General features: G+C 36.9%; 1 protein-coding gene across 2 annotated transcripts in view; it reads left to right on the top strand.

Moving 5' to 3' along the window:
- Positions 1-1,951: 1,951 nt before the first annotated feature.
- The window catches only part of ERCC5 (ERCC excision repair 5, endonuclease), a 34,295-nt gene continuing 22,124 nt past the window's right edge, over positions 1,952-14,122 (top strand). Inside the window, exons 1-7 of one of the 2 annotated variants that reach the window (XM_036754500.1) lie at positions 1,952-2,566; positions 5,979-6,154; positions 6,637-6,752; positions 8,013-8,099; positions 9,747-9,807; positions 12,834-12,977; positions 13,827-14,034. In XM_036754500.1, coding sequence (XP_036610395.1) covers positions 2,479-2,566; positions 5,979-6,154; positions 6,637-6,752; positions 8,013-8,099; positions 9,747-9,807; positions 12,834-12,977; positions 13,827-14,034 — 880 coding nt within the window. In that variant the 5' untranslated portion in view covers positions 1,952-2,478. Of the gene's footprint in view, positions 2,567-5,978; positions 6,155-6,636; positions 6,753-8,012; positions 8,100-9,746; positions 9,808-12,833; positions 12,978-13,826; positions 14,044-14,122 lie in introns of both variants that reach the window. The other variant, XM_036754499.1, reaches the window with a different exon arrangement.

Below are 14,122 nucleotides of genomic sequence, written 5' to 3' on the forward strand. Positions count from 1 at the left end.
AGGCAATAATATAATGAGATGTCTCCAAAACCAGAAAGTGTCTAAGAGCCCCGTAACCAAAGTTAGGAGAATCTCTGAAGATAAGCCTGTCTCTTGAAGGTCCATAAACCAAATGGCTCAAGGTCTGCTTCAAAGCTGAATAGTCTTAATTGGCTTCAGAGTTGCTGATTTTCTGCACTTTCCAGCTAGGCTTACTCTGGGTCACTGAAATGGATTATTGGTATGTCTAGCCACTCTGTGTTTTAGTTAATACACCCAATCCTCATACCTTCTTGGTTACCTGGATAATTGGGGAGCTCAAGAAAATCAAGGTAATTAGTATACTCATTTACAGAGGCACTCATACAGTGATCAGTGACCGAGAGAGCATGAAGAAACTGATTTCTGAATTTTTTTTTCTTATAAAAACCTGAAGGTCAGGAAGATAAATTTTTTGTTCAGTTGTGTCTGTGAGGTTTTCTTTTTTTTTTTTCTTTTTTTTGGAGGGGGGAAGGCAAAGCAATTGGGGTTAAGTGACTTGCCCAAGGTCACACAGCTAGGAAGTGTGTCAAGTGTTTGAGGCCACATGTGAATGCAGGTCCTCCTTACTCCAAGGCTGGTGCTCCACCTAGCTGCCCCCATGACATTTTCTTAAAAAAGATAATGGAGGTTTTGCCATTTCTTTCTTCAGCTCATTTTACTGTTGGGGTAACTAAAGCAAACAAGGTTAAGTGACCTGCCCAAGGTCACATAGTTAGTGTCTAAGGCCAGATTTGAACTTAAGAAGATGAGTCTTTCTGCCTCCAGGCCCAGCACCATTCACTATACTACCAAGCAGCCCAGTTAAGTCAATTTACAACTAGAAAAAGAGGCAAAAGTACATTTTTCTTTTAAAATTTGTAAAAAGTGTCAATTGCTACCTTTGTTTTTATATCACCTTCATTTTCCAAATAGCACACAAAACAGATTGCAAACAAATTGGAAAAAAGGCACATAAGCAATGCTTCTTAATTCAGAGAGAGATATATCAGTAGCAGAGATGACAAAAATCCTTTAAAATGATTTATTGGTAGGAACAGACCTTAAACCACTTCAGCCCTCAAAATTTTGTTCAGCAAAAATTTCCAACTAGAAAAAGAGGCTAAAAAAAACCCCCAAAAAACTTCATTGCTATCTTTTATTTTTACATCAGCCATTCCTTTTGAAGAGGGAAAAAAGATTTTTTCAATGTTATCGTTATAACGTCTACATTCTTTTGTGAAAATCTTCAGTTTTTTTTTTAACTGTCTTGCTTCCATTAAAAAAAAAAGACAAAACACCAAACTTTAGAAGCTACCCTCTCCAAAGGAGTGCTATATTATGTTTAAATAAACGCAACATTCATTCATTCACACACACATTCATTCAAACACACCGCCCGCCTACTCGGCTGGTGCAAGGTACTGGGCCAAGCGTGCTGAGGGACTGGGGGCAGGGCGATGTAAAAAATGAATGAGACAAAGTCCCTACCCTCGAAGAACTGAGAAATCAGGCTGGCAATTTTACCATGAAAACATTCTCCAGGGAAGAGTGCGCGAAGAAGGGAAAACGTAAAAGTTCCGGAGGAAGGTGGGATGGTATTGAAGTAATGAGGCAGAAAAGAAAGGTAGCGGTGGGGAAAGAGACTAAGGACGTCAAGCCGCCTGCAGGATCCCGGGATGGGGACGGGTCTCTCGGGGAATACGATGCCATATTGTCTAAAGCCACTGTTAATCGCCAGTCTCGGCTCCTCTATCGCCCACGCCCACACGTAGCTTAGGAGCCGAGTACTTCAGAGGCGAAAATCCACATCCAGCGCCACACAATAGACGGACGGGTGTGTCCGCAACTTCTTCCGGAAATTATGCGTGTAGGACGTCCCCTGCGTCCTCTCGTCTCTCTGCGTGACGCAACGTAACCTGCGACGGCAAGTCGTGATTGGGCTAGTGGCAGTGATAAGGCAGGACTTCCTAAAGGAAGAAGGACGTGACTTTTTCCGGAAGCCGGAAGTTCAGGGCCGAAGTCGGGTTCCGGCTGCTGTGATTGGATCTCTGACGGCCACCTGGAAGGTGAGCTGCTGAGGACACCTGGTGGTCACTTGGTTCTTCCGAATCCTAAACAAACTGTCCAACGAAAGACTTGAGGGACGGAATAAGAACTTGTTCACCTTACAGCTTGGGAAGCAGTTGTTCCATTTCTTAGGTCTGAAGGTTTTTTCCCTTTTCTTGGAAACTAGGAGAAGCCGGGGATAAACTCCGAGGTTAGAAATGGGCCTGTATGTTAGTCCGTGTTGGCCGCTGCGTACTTCCTTTCTCCTTCCTGCTTCAGGAAGCTAGTGCCTAACGGCGTCTTGACCTGCTACAAGGGAGCGTAGAACTAGAGTCCCAAACATCCAGAACGCTTGCTTCTCCGTCTTCCTGGAGGAAACAGACTCGCGGCTTGTTGGGCTCCTTAAACGTGATTTGAGAAAACCCAGGCGCAATGGGAGTCCAGGGACTTTGGAAGCTGCTTGAGTGCTCGGGAAGACAGATCAATCCAGAGACGCTAGAAGGAAAAATTCTTGCTGTCGGTATCCTTAAAATTATCATTGTGCTTTTGTGAGGCGGGAAATGCCTTTCTTTAAATCCTATCTCTACCGCGACATTATTTATAAAAGAAGTTTAGATTAAGTCTTTGAGATCGTTTCCAAGCGCAATTCTGTTTTCTCCGTCCTGATTTAGCTGACTACTACTGCATAGCGCAGTGTCCGGCACATAATACATGCTTAATAAATGCTAATTGATTCTTATCTCTTGGACAAATGATATTTTCCTGGATGATGAATGTGACTTGTTATGATTATAAGCATTCTTTCCTTCCTAATACCAGCCTTGCTTTCCATTTATGAGAATCGTTGATCTAGAGCTGAAAGGGACCATAGAGGTCATAGAGTCTAGATCCTTCTCAGTTTACAGGTTTGGAAAGGGAAACCCAGAGAAGTTAAGTGACTTATCCTAGGTTACACACGTAGTAAGTGGCAGAATACCAGTTTTAAATTTCATCCCTGTAAATCTAGTTTCAGAATTCTTTCCACTGCACCAACATCCTACTTGATTCTAGATATGCACAACTTATCTCTGCTGAATCCTAGGATCATCACTTCACAGCTGCAAGGTACATCAGAAGCCAACTACTTGAACACCACATTTTAGAGATGAAGAAAATGAGGCTCAGGGAGGTTAAGTGGCTGCCTAATGTCAAACATGTCAGAGGTGGGATTTGAAACCACACCTTCTTACTCTAGAGCCACTGCTTTCCCTCCAAAATATGGGAGAGGGAGAGATAATATTAATAGCTCATTTTTTTTTTCTTAAAAGCAAGGCACTGGTGCTCTGCTAAGATTGAAAGGGGTGAAATTCGAGTGTTGTTGCCACATCTGGTGGACTTTGTTTAGTGCTTCAGGTTAAAGTTTAGATGAGGGAAAATTGCTTAAAAGCCAAAAATGGCAAATGAAGGCACTATTTTTATTGCCATTCATTTAAAAAATAAACTTGATTTTTCGGGAATGTTTATCTTGCATTTTAGTTTACTAGAACAGGTCAATGTATAAAACTGGAGAAATAGCGTAAAGAGTATGTTCTGATTCCCTGAACAACGAATTATCAGATTAAGAATAAAGCTAGAATGCTCAAGTTATTGATCTTTGGGTTGTTTAGGACTTCCCTTATGAAAGGAGTCCAAATTTTACCAAATTAATTTGATATTTTACAGAACCAGGAGGATTGGGTGAAAGTTACAAGGAGGCAGATTTAGTCTCAGTATAACTCAAATTGGAGTTATTCAAGAATGACCTTAGAATGTAATGGCTTCTTTCTTACTAGATGTCTTCACGTACCAACAGGAGGAACCATTTGATAGAGGAGTTGTAGGGGTAATTTCTATAGAAGCAGAAGTGGGACAAGATGAATTCTGAGGCCCTTTAAGATTTTGTGATTTAATTAACCTTCAAGTGACTTAGATGACCTTAAATGTGTTTTTTTTTTTTAAACTCTCTGCCAAAACATTGTGACAGTAGGAAAAGTGCTGGACTTGGATTTCACTTTTATTATCTTTGTGATCTGGACAAGTCATCTAACCTCTCAGGGTCTGTTTGCTATTTTATAAATGAAGATAATATTTGTGTCACCTACCTCACAGTAGTGTTGTGAGGAAAGTGCTTTCTTAATGCATTAGAGTGCTAAATAAGTTTCAGCTGTTCTTTTCTTGTATAGACCTGGTTGTAGAATTAATGCCACCTAGGATTCTGCTTCCTCTTTTAGAATTTTGCATCTTCTTATAGCCCAGGCATTATGGCACATTAATTTGCTACAAACATACTTTTTTCAGCCTCACACAGAAGTATGGATGCAGTGTGTCTGACTTTTTTAAGTCCTGGTGTAATTAGAAACGTTCACTTGTTCAAAATATTTCAGCTCATTTAATTTTTTGGACCTTTTCCCCCATCTCTAGTTATGCTTAATTCCATAGGTAAGTAAGTTGTAAGGCTTAAAACTGATGTGTTTTGCTGTTTATTTAGGACTGCCTGTGAGACCTTAGACAAGTCACTCTGGGCTTCATTTGTCTTGTCTAAAATGAGAGGAGTTGGAATAGGTGGACTGTTATGTCCCTTCTAGAAAGTATTTTGATGATATAATTAAACTTTTTTTGTACTTTTATTGACTTTAGGTGAAATGTTGTAGTGTAGCATATTGTACTGGATAGAGAACTGGCTTGAGAACCAGAACAACCTAGGTTAAAGTTCAGCCTCTGATACATACTGCCTGTGTGATGCTCAACAAATCACTTGACTTCTTAGTTCTTTGAGCAATTTTTTAAGAGTAAGATGCAGAGAAGGTGCTGACCTGCATGTCAGTGAAATTATAGGTCCAGTCCTTTTCTCCTTCAATTATTCCTACAACAGTAATTTGTATAAGTTCCTTTGTTTTATACAGCATTAACAAATAACGAATTATTAGAACAGACTGAACTAGATTCTCAGAGGTCAGATATTGACCTTAGAGTCCTGCCAGTCATCAGTATGTAATTTATGTATTAGTTGTTTGTTTTGTCCAGCTCTTGCACTGGGGGAGCCCCTCCTCCCTTCCAACACATTTGGGGCAGCGTGTATGAGGAGTTCAGGAAGGACTAGCACTTCTTGTATGAGGGCTTGCTGAGCCCTTTTCAGGGCTGCTCATCCACCTTTGGTATGCACCTGTCATCCAGCTCTCACCTGTGGCTCCAAGAAGTTGTAGCATATGCAGTGGCTACACCCCAGTAAAACTGTCTTGGCAGATGAGCTAAACCAGCTCGAGGGTAACCAGGCCTCAAACCTGTCTGTGAGTTAGGGGAATGTCTACCCCAAGCATGCTATGACTTGCTGGCAGAATGGTTGGATGAGAACACTTTGTTCCAGTGGCCACAAAGGTAGCTGAAGCAGGTACTCTGGAGAGCTTAGAGCTTGGTTAGACATTGAAGATGCCAAGGTTATCCACTATATCTCGGGCCATCACCTATCATCTTGACTTTTGTCCTGCCACTGGATTTTGTTGACTGTAGAAGAGAGGGTGAGCCTTCTGACTGCATTTCTGCCTCACTTAAATCCAGTTTTGTGCTTGAGTCAAGACATCACCTTGTGATGTCACTCATTCTCTTCAAAAATGACAAGATGTGTGTTGCCTTAGTAATAAATTGTGCTTTAGTACATTTACCAGAACACAAATTAAATTTAAAATATTGTTCTATAAGAATGTAAGTTAATTGATTAAAACTAGGATTTTGAGTTTTGATTTCACAAATAATTTACTAAAAAAATTTGGTAAAAATTTGGCAAAAGGCCAAATGGAGTTAAATGATTTTGATTTTAAAATAATTTGAAATAAATGTTCAGGTTGTAGTTGATTTCCATTGAATGTTAAATGTATATTTCAAAACTCCAAAGTGTTTTCCATTGATGATTCTTACAGATATTAGCATTTGGTTGAATCAGGCACTTAAAGGAGTCAGGGACAGGCATGGAAACTCAATTGAAAATCCCCATCTTTTAACTTTGTTTCATCGACTTTGCAAGCTGTTATTTTTCAGAATTCGTCCAATTTTTGTATTTGATGGAGAAGCACCACTGTTGAAGAAACAGACTTTGGTATGTGCAATTTTTTTTTTATTCCCAACTTCCTTAACTCCCTTGATTTCCATTTCCATTCTACCATAGCCACTCTGGGGTGGCCACATCTCTAGACTACATTATTACTTGTAATTGTTTGAGGCTTAAGGTGGGGAGATCCTAAAATTCCCTTTTCTGATCACAGATCCATATCTGTTTCTCCTACTGCCTACCTTTTCCTAAACCTGCTCCTCCTCATAACCATCAACTTCACAAACTGTTCAGCTCTTTCCTTCTTTCCCTATTCCTTCTTCCCCTATTCCTTCTTCCATTTGGAGTCAATGAAAGTGGTTGGCAGTGATGGAGAAGACCAGAGAGGTGTGATTAAAAAACAGAACAACCAAACCAATAACAAATGCTTACAAAGTAATGAGATGGATTTTTCTTTTGTATTTTACAGAATGGCTCTGAAGGCATCTCAGAGCCAGTTTATTCTCTGACATAAAACTCTCTCTCTGTAGGCTAAGAGAAGACAAAGAAAAGATTTGGCATCCGCTGACTCCAGGAAAACTACAGAAAAACTTTTGAAGACATTCTTAAAAAGACAAGCTATCAAAACTACTTTGAGAGGCCAAAGGTTAGATGTTAGATGTGTTTGAAATTAGATAACATCATTGGTTTAGGTAGCTGTCCATTTAACCTTCCTTCAGCTCCCAGCTTGTATGAGACAGAAATCTTATGTGCAGACCACAGCACAGTATAGTGGGAATAGTATTGTGTGACAAATAAGAAAACCTGGGTTTTAGGGTCCCCCTTCTGCAAGTCACTTAATCTCTTTGAGTCTCTTTCCTCATATGCCATGTGGAGGTAAAAATAATTATTATGCCTATTTAAACAAGTTTGTTTTTAGGGATCAAGTAAGCTTATTCAGAGCACATTTAATATAACATATTTAAAACCACATTATTGGTTATGTGAAAAATTTCCTAATTTGAGCGACCGTGGACCTTCCAGGGTGATAGAAGTAAGGAAGGAAGGAAACAGGCACTTATTAAATACTCAACATGTGTGCCGCACTGTGCTGTGCTGTGAATACAAATATAAGCAAAAAGAAATACGAAAAGATGGGAATGTTGCAGTGCTGTAATCTGTACCAGCAAGGCAATAATAACAATGTAGATGATAATTGTCAAAATGCCCGTGTGGTTCTGTATTGCAAAGTATAAGAGACTCTCCACATAGAAGGTAGAAGGAGTAAGCCATTTATTCAGACACCAAGAGAACCAGATCCCACAAGCCGTTTATCCAGTCTATCAGAGCGGTAAAACATTCAGTACACAGTATCACAACCTGGAGACTCGCCGTGCCAAAACCTCTCCGACCCCCTGCTGGGGTCTTCCCCGAAACAAACTCACAGCACAGCTACGGCAGCCTGTTCAGTTCTAACAATCATGAGGGCGCCATTAGCAGCCATAACTGTTCTCTCTCTCAGCATTTCCTGTGACATAACTTCCTTTTCCTGTCAGGAAGCTCCTCCTACCACATGTGTCTTAGGCTTTCTGTGATATAAGCAGGTCACATGGCCTATTAATGGGTGGCAAAGATCATCAAATCTAAATTGCTACTACATAATCTTTACTCTGTATCATTTTTCTCTTCCTGTTCTCCTGAAGCAGTAGGAGAAGAGGAGGCAGCTTGCAGTATAGTTTCAAAGAGCAAGTATGCATCAGCTTCATAAGTAGCAGCAGAAGGCAAATTAGGTCATTCATGGGAGAAATGTGTTGCTTTTTTATTTCATCAAGAGAGGTGAAAGTAAAGCTACTGCATGGTTGGAAGGGTGGTTTTTTGAATTTGAGGTCCTGGTTTTTTATATCTCTGTTTAAATATTTTCTATAAGAGAGGAAGCACTTCCTAGTCTTACCCAAGTTCAAAGAGAAGATGACATGTATGTTTTGCCATCATTACAAGAGGAGGAGAAAAATAGGTAAATATTTTTTTTGCTTTAAAAAATAATAGCTATAACTAATGCAATCATAACATGTTTAAACCTTAGTCTCTAACATAGACAAAGCCAGTTGGGAATTGATATCTCTTTTTAGAACTATATTAAAAGGTGACTCATTTAGCAAATTTTCTGTTGTGATTTGTAATGCATTATTTGTTTTCTTAGTGGAAGGCTTTTGCATTTTTGCCTTGGTAATCAAAGTGCATGTGTTCAGAACTTGCAATATGATTTAAGATTTTTTTTAAGCTTTGATTGGAGAATATTTAATTTTTATGGCTGATGTTCAAAAGGCCATATATCCTCACAGTTAAGAAGTCTTCCCACAAAATGGATTACTGCCTTGTAATTTGAACCTCTATAGAATTGAATTATGATTTAATTTATCTAATTTTTCAACAGTTTCCAAATTTCAGGAAGTTTTTAGACTATGGGTGTTTGTCGTAGTGCTTATTTGGAATAGGATTAAGCTATCTAAGTAATTAACATGTAATGAATGAACAGTATGTGAAAAGACTTGATTTTAAAGTATGGCAAACTCTGTAACAAAATCTGGAACTGTCCGGTTATTTTATATCATCTTGTGTTGAGAAAAAGAAGTATTATATGATATTTTGTGTGTAAAGATTTTTATTGTTTTACAGTATTGCAGAGCTTGTCACCTTGTTAAAGTCCTCATTTCTGTCATCACATTAGAATTATCTCAAAACTTATAAATCATTTTGACTGCATTTCTCTCTCTTTCCTCTTCCTCCAATAAGCATCAGACCCTGTCAGTTCCTTCGTAATGTCTCTTGAGTCCATATCTTACTTTCTTTTAGCATTGCCATTATCTTAAATTCAGACTCACATCATCTCATACTTTGACTTTTTCAGTTATGTAACTATCTACACTGCTGTTAGATTAATTTTCTGTAGCCACCATTTTCATGTTGTCACTCAGCTGCTCAAAAACCTTAAATGGTCCTCCATTGCCAAAAATTAAAACTCTTTAACCTGGTATTTATGGACCTCTGCAGTCTGATTCCAGACTGTAAACTATTTTTCCAAAATTATCTGCCACCATTGGTAAATATGAACAAAATACTTCAGCCAGACTTACTAACCCCTCCATATATACCTTGTGCATTCTGACCCTAGTCCTTGGTTCTGTGTTCTCTGTTCCTGGAATGCCCCTTCCACTTTTCAAATCCTAACCCACTCTTCAAGGCCCAGCTTGATCTCCACTTAACTCTATGAAACCTTGTTATTCTTTCTTTATTATCTATGCCATTTGTATTATCACTCAGTCATAAATTGCTGTCTTGACATCTGTGGCCTCGCATGGTTTCTTAGCTTTTACGTTTGTAACTTTCCGTGTCCTGTCTCTTCCAAATAGATTGTAAAGTCTTTGAGGGCATGAATTATGAATACTTTGTATTATCCACATCATGTAGTATACATTATTATATATGTAACTGGAGTGTATATATATATATATATGTGTGTATATATATATATACACACACACACACACATAAATATGTACATATGCATATACCTGGAGTTATAGTTATTTAGTATGTGTTTATAGAAAATATTTTAATGTGCACTAAAACTTCCATCCTTGTTTGTTAATTGAAATTTTAGCTCAGAAGAGGAGGATGAAAAAGAATGGCAAATAAGAATGAGTCAGAAACAAGCATTACAGGTAATCAGAAATGCCTTTTAAAAGCTAGAAATACTTTTCTTGGAATGCAAAAATAATCAGCATATATGGCATGTAATTGCAAAAATGTTTTTTAAAAATTAGAACTGATACTTTCTCTGTTCTGTTTAGAACTATATGAAATGGCTGGATTATCTGCAGGAGATCTTACTTTCAAGCTTATTAAGCAGAGGCATGAACATTCTTTAGTAGCACAATTATCTTTTTTTGTCAGTAATTCAAGGATTTCTTATTTAATCGGTGTAGGTATTCCTTTTAGTTCATGCAAATTATAACCACCTTGTTTTCTTTAGGTGGTTTTCTTTAGTTTCTGTGGCTGAAAAAAGAAATTATCTTTTGGGAGCCAACTTTATTTGTATTCACTTAGTCTGTTCTTTGGACCACAAACACACAGTTCATTATTAAATCCTTTCCCAAATTTGTAGGACTTAATGAGAACTTGTGCTTCCCTGGAATAGTTTTTGAGAAGCCTGGGCATCTTGATTAGTAGGGAAGGTATGCATTACAAGTAGAACTACTGTATGGCAGTTCTTTCTGGGTATAATTATATTTTAATATCTCTTATTTAAAAAGATTTTAAAAATTGAGAGATTTATGACTAGAGAAGGAGGTAGATTGTTCATATAGTGAGAGAGCAGGAAAACAGATTTATAGTCCGTATGTTCTGTTGGTATCTGTGCAGTGTTGCGATCTAGAGACAAGTCCTCAGCATCTTGGGGAGACACTTGTTGAAGGATTTATTGGAGGACATAGGCAGTGGTTGTACTGGAGGACCAGCTTTGGCTGGGTTGCAATCTGTACTGGTGGAAGGACTATTCCCATTGGTGAGATCAAAGTTCCATCAAAATATTTCTTATAAAATAAGATAAAGATGAATAAAACATTACTTTTGATTTCTCAGAGCTAGGAAGTGCTTAAATGTTAGTTAAAAACATTCTATTAGATGAAATTTTCTTATTTGACTAAGATGAATTACTTATCATTGCCTTGGAACAGAAAGACTTGAGTTCTTGCCTTTGACACACACTTGACTTTGTAATCCTGTGCAAGTAACTTAACCTCTCACAACTTTAGATAACTCTTTGAGACTATAAATTACACAGAAGGTGCCAACTTGCATTGGTGGAAGGAGTTTCTTTATTTGGAAGTTTTATCACTGAAATCAAAAGTGATCAAATTCCACATCTCTAACAATAATATATAAATCAGTGTTTTGAAAATGCTAAAGAATTTCAGTTTGAAATTCTCTTTTAGTTATTTTTGTGATAGGTGCTATTTTCTTCCATACACTTCTACCAGTCAGAATTCTTAATTGTGGGGCCTAACATAGTAGTAGGGATCCAAGTCTATCTTTTATACCTAAGTAAATATAAGACTGTATCATAATTAATGGTAGTTTATCCTGACTTAGTGATTTTTTTCCCTTCCTTTATAATATAATTCCAAAGATAGTACTAAAAATTGAACTTGCCCTTTTACCCTGAGTCAGTATTCTCCTCCTAATATTACATGTAGTCTCTTCTTTAGAAGTGACAAAACTACTGGGATGTCCTTTATTTTTTTTTCCTAATCTTGAGAATTTTTTACTTCTTTTCATGTAACTCTGCTAGACTATTTTTTTGCATTCCATACTGGAATGTGAACAATTGTGAAATTGTGCAGAAGTGAATGTGGTATTAAAATGAAGTATTTTAAAAAGTCAATAAAAGGCTTATTTCTAAGAATTATTAGAGTTGCATCATATACTCTTGAGTATTAATTTAGATAAAGCCATGGACATTTTAAACTTTACCTTGCAATACAGAAAAAAATGTACTTCACAAAGTTACCTTTTTCATATAAGCATTGTAACAAGAAATGTCTTTTTTGGTGAAGTGATTTTAAATACTACCAGGAGGCATAATAGATGTACGTAATATTATTTGTTTCACATTTGCATTTCTTTAAAATAATTTGTTGCAAAAATTTTATTTGCTTTTTAAAGTTCAAACTAGACAGTCTTGTGTTATAGTTATTTACCTATTGTCAAATTATTGTTTTTCTTACCAGATTATAAGCTCCTCGAGGTCATGGACCATGTCCTATTTAGGAAGGCATATTGTAAATGCTATATAGATCTAAGCTGTTATGTTTTTAAAAATGTTCTTATTCAAAACTTAGCTGTAAGATAAATTCTAACATAACTTTCAGAATTGTACTGCTTGTCCAGGTTTTCTTCTGTGGGTTCCTTATGTTGTCTTTTACACATTTAAAAAAATGCTTCAGTGAAAATGTATGAGCCCATCACTTTTTTCCTCAGAAGGTAGCATGTTTTTTCACTGGTGGTCTGGAATTGTGGTTGGTTATTTCATTGACCAAAGTTCTAAAGTCTTTCAAAGTTATTTTTCTTTATAATATTGTTACTGATTAAATTGTTCTCCTGGTTCTAGAAGACTGTTATTATAAATATAAGCTTCATGTCTCTCCCTGCACCTAGTATTTTTCTTTGTACTTAGTAGACCCTTAGTGAATATTTATTGAATATTTACCAAAAGTGCTGTGTTTAATAGTGCCAGTACACGTGGCATTAAGACCTGGTTTCAGGTTGTCAGTCTGATTCTTTATTGTATGACCATGGACAAGTTACTTCTTAGAGGCCCAGGCATCTCTTTAAAACTGTAACTTTTATATAAGTGGCTGATCTCCATTGGTGGAAGAAATTGATATGCTGAGAATTCCCCACACTGATGAAGCTGCTGCTCTGGATCACTCCTGCCAAGTTCTACCCCCAGTATATTTTATATACACACACGTATATAGCATGTGCATCTATCTATATAAGTATAAACACATTGTTCATTCATGCTGTGTGTATGCCCCTCCCCCTTCAGTACCATTCTATTTTGAGAGTGACGCAGTTTTCGTTCTAATTTAGTTTTAAGTTACTTTTGTTTGTTGAGGAAATCACTTTGTAGGTAGACACTTTTATATATATTTAATTTCACAGTATTATGTTTTAATACAAATAGGAAGAGTTCTTTCGTAATCCTCATGCTATAGACATTGAATCTGAAGACTTCAGCTCTCTACCACCAGAAATAAAGCATGAAATCTTGACAGATATGAAGGAATTTACTAAGCGAAGAAGAACATTGTTTGAAGCAATGCCCGAGGTAAAATACGTAGTGTATTCATTCTTCAAATAATTTTACTATTGCTCTAAAAGGAAATTAAGTATCTCATATCTGAAAATTCCCATCTATAGTACTACAACTCAGAATCACAGAACCATAAATATCTTGGTACTCTTTATGGAGCATTATATATGGAACTACTCTGTTTATAAAGGAAAATCTTTTAAAGAACATTTCAGTATAAGGAAAAACTTTCTAACACTTAGATTTTTCCTGAAGTTGAATGGGCTGCCCAGAATTACATCTTGCTAGAAGTCTTTAAATAATGGCTAGATGACCACTTGCTGGGCATGCCACAGGAGGGATTCTTCTTGGTCAAGTACAAGTTGGACTAGATGCATCATTCCTAAGATCCCTTCCAACTCTGAGATTCTTTGATTCTGAAGGAAAACCATTTTTATGCCTAAACTAAAGTTAACTTTTCAAAAGTCTCATTGAATGTAAAATATATCTATGAATTCTTTTTTTTGCCCAATTCTTCCTATTTTAATGTGTTTTAAAAATAAATTTTGCAGTCTTTCATGGAGTCATATGATCATAGATTTAGTGCTAGAATCGTTTGAAATAATTTAGTCCTATCCCTTCATTTGACAGATGAGTAAACTGAGGCCCTGAGAGTTTTGGACTTTCCCAAGGGCTCCTGGGTAGTGTGGCACAGAATGTCTTCATTCTACTTCCTTGTTTTTATCCCAGATTTAATTTTTAATAATTTAGTGAAATGATAGCGTCATCAAAAGAAAAATATCACCTATGAAAAGAAATCAATTGTTAGATTTTGGGGAAATACAGTCATATTATCCCTATCTAAATTATTTATTTTGCTTTAAGGAGTCCAATGATTTTTCAGCATATCAACTCAAGGGCTTGCTTAAAAAAAACAACTTGAACCGACACATAGAAAATGTACAAAAAGAGATGAATCAGCAGCATTCAGGCGACATCCAAAGACAATATGAAAATGAAGGGGGTTTTATGAAGGTTGTGGAATCAAGGAAAGTAATTTCTGAGGATACTTCTCATTACATCTTGATAAAAGGTATCAGTTGTAAGTCCTTAATTTGCTGGCAAGCTGAAATTATAACAGTAGAATTTGTCTTTCATCTATGAATTCTGTAAATTGTAGT

Source organism: Trichosurus vulpecula, chromosome 4, assembly GCF_011100635.1.
Source record: "Trichosurus vulpecula isolate mTriVul1 chromosome 4, mTriVul1.pri, whole genome shotgun sequence".
NCBI classification, from domain to species: Eukaryota; Metazoa; Chordata; class Mammalia; order Diprotodontia; family Phalangeridae; genus Trichosurus; species Trichosurus vulpecula.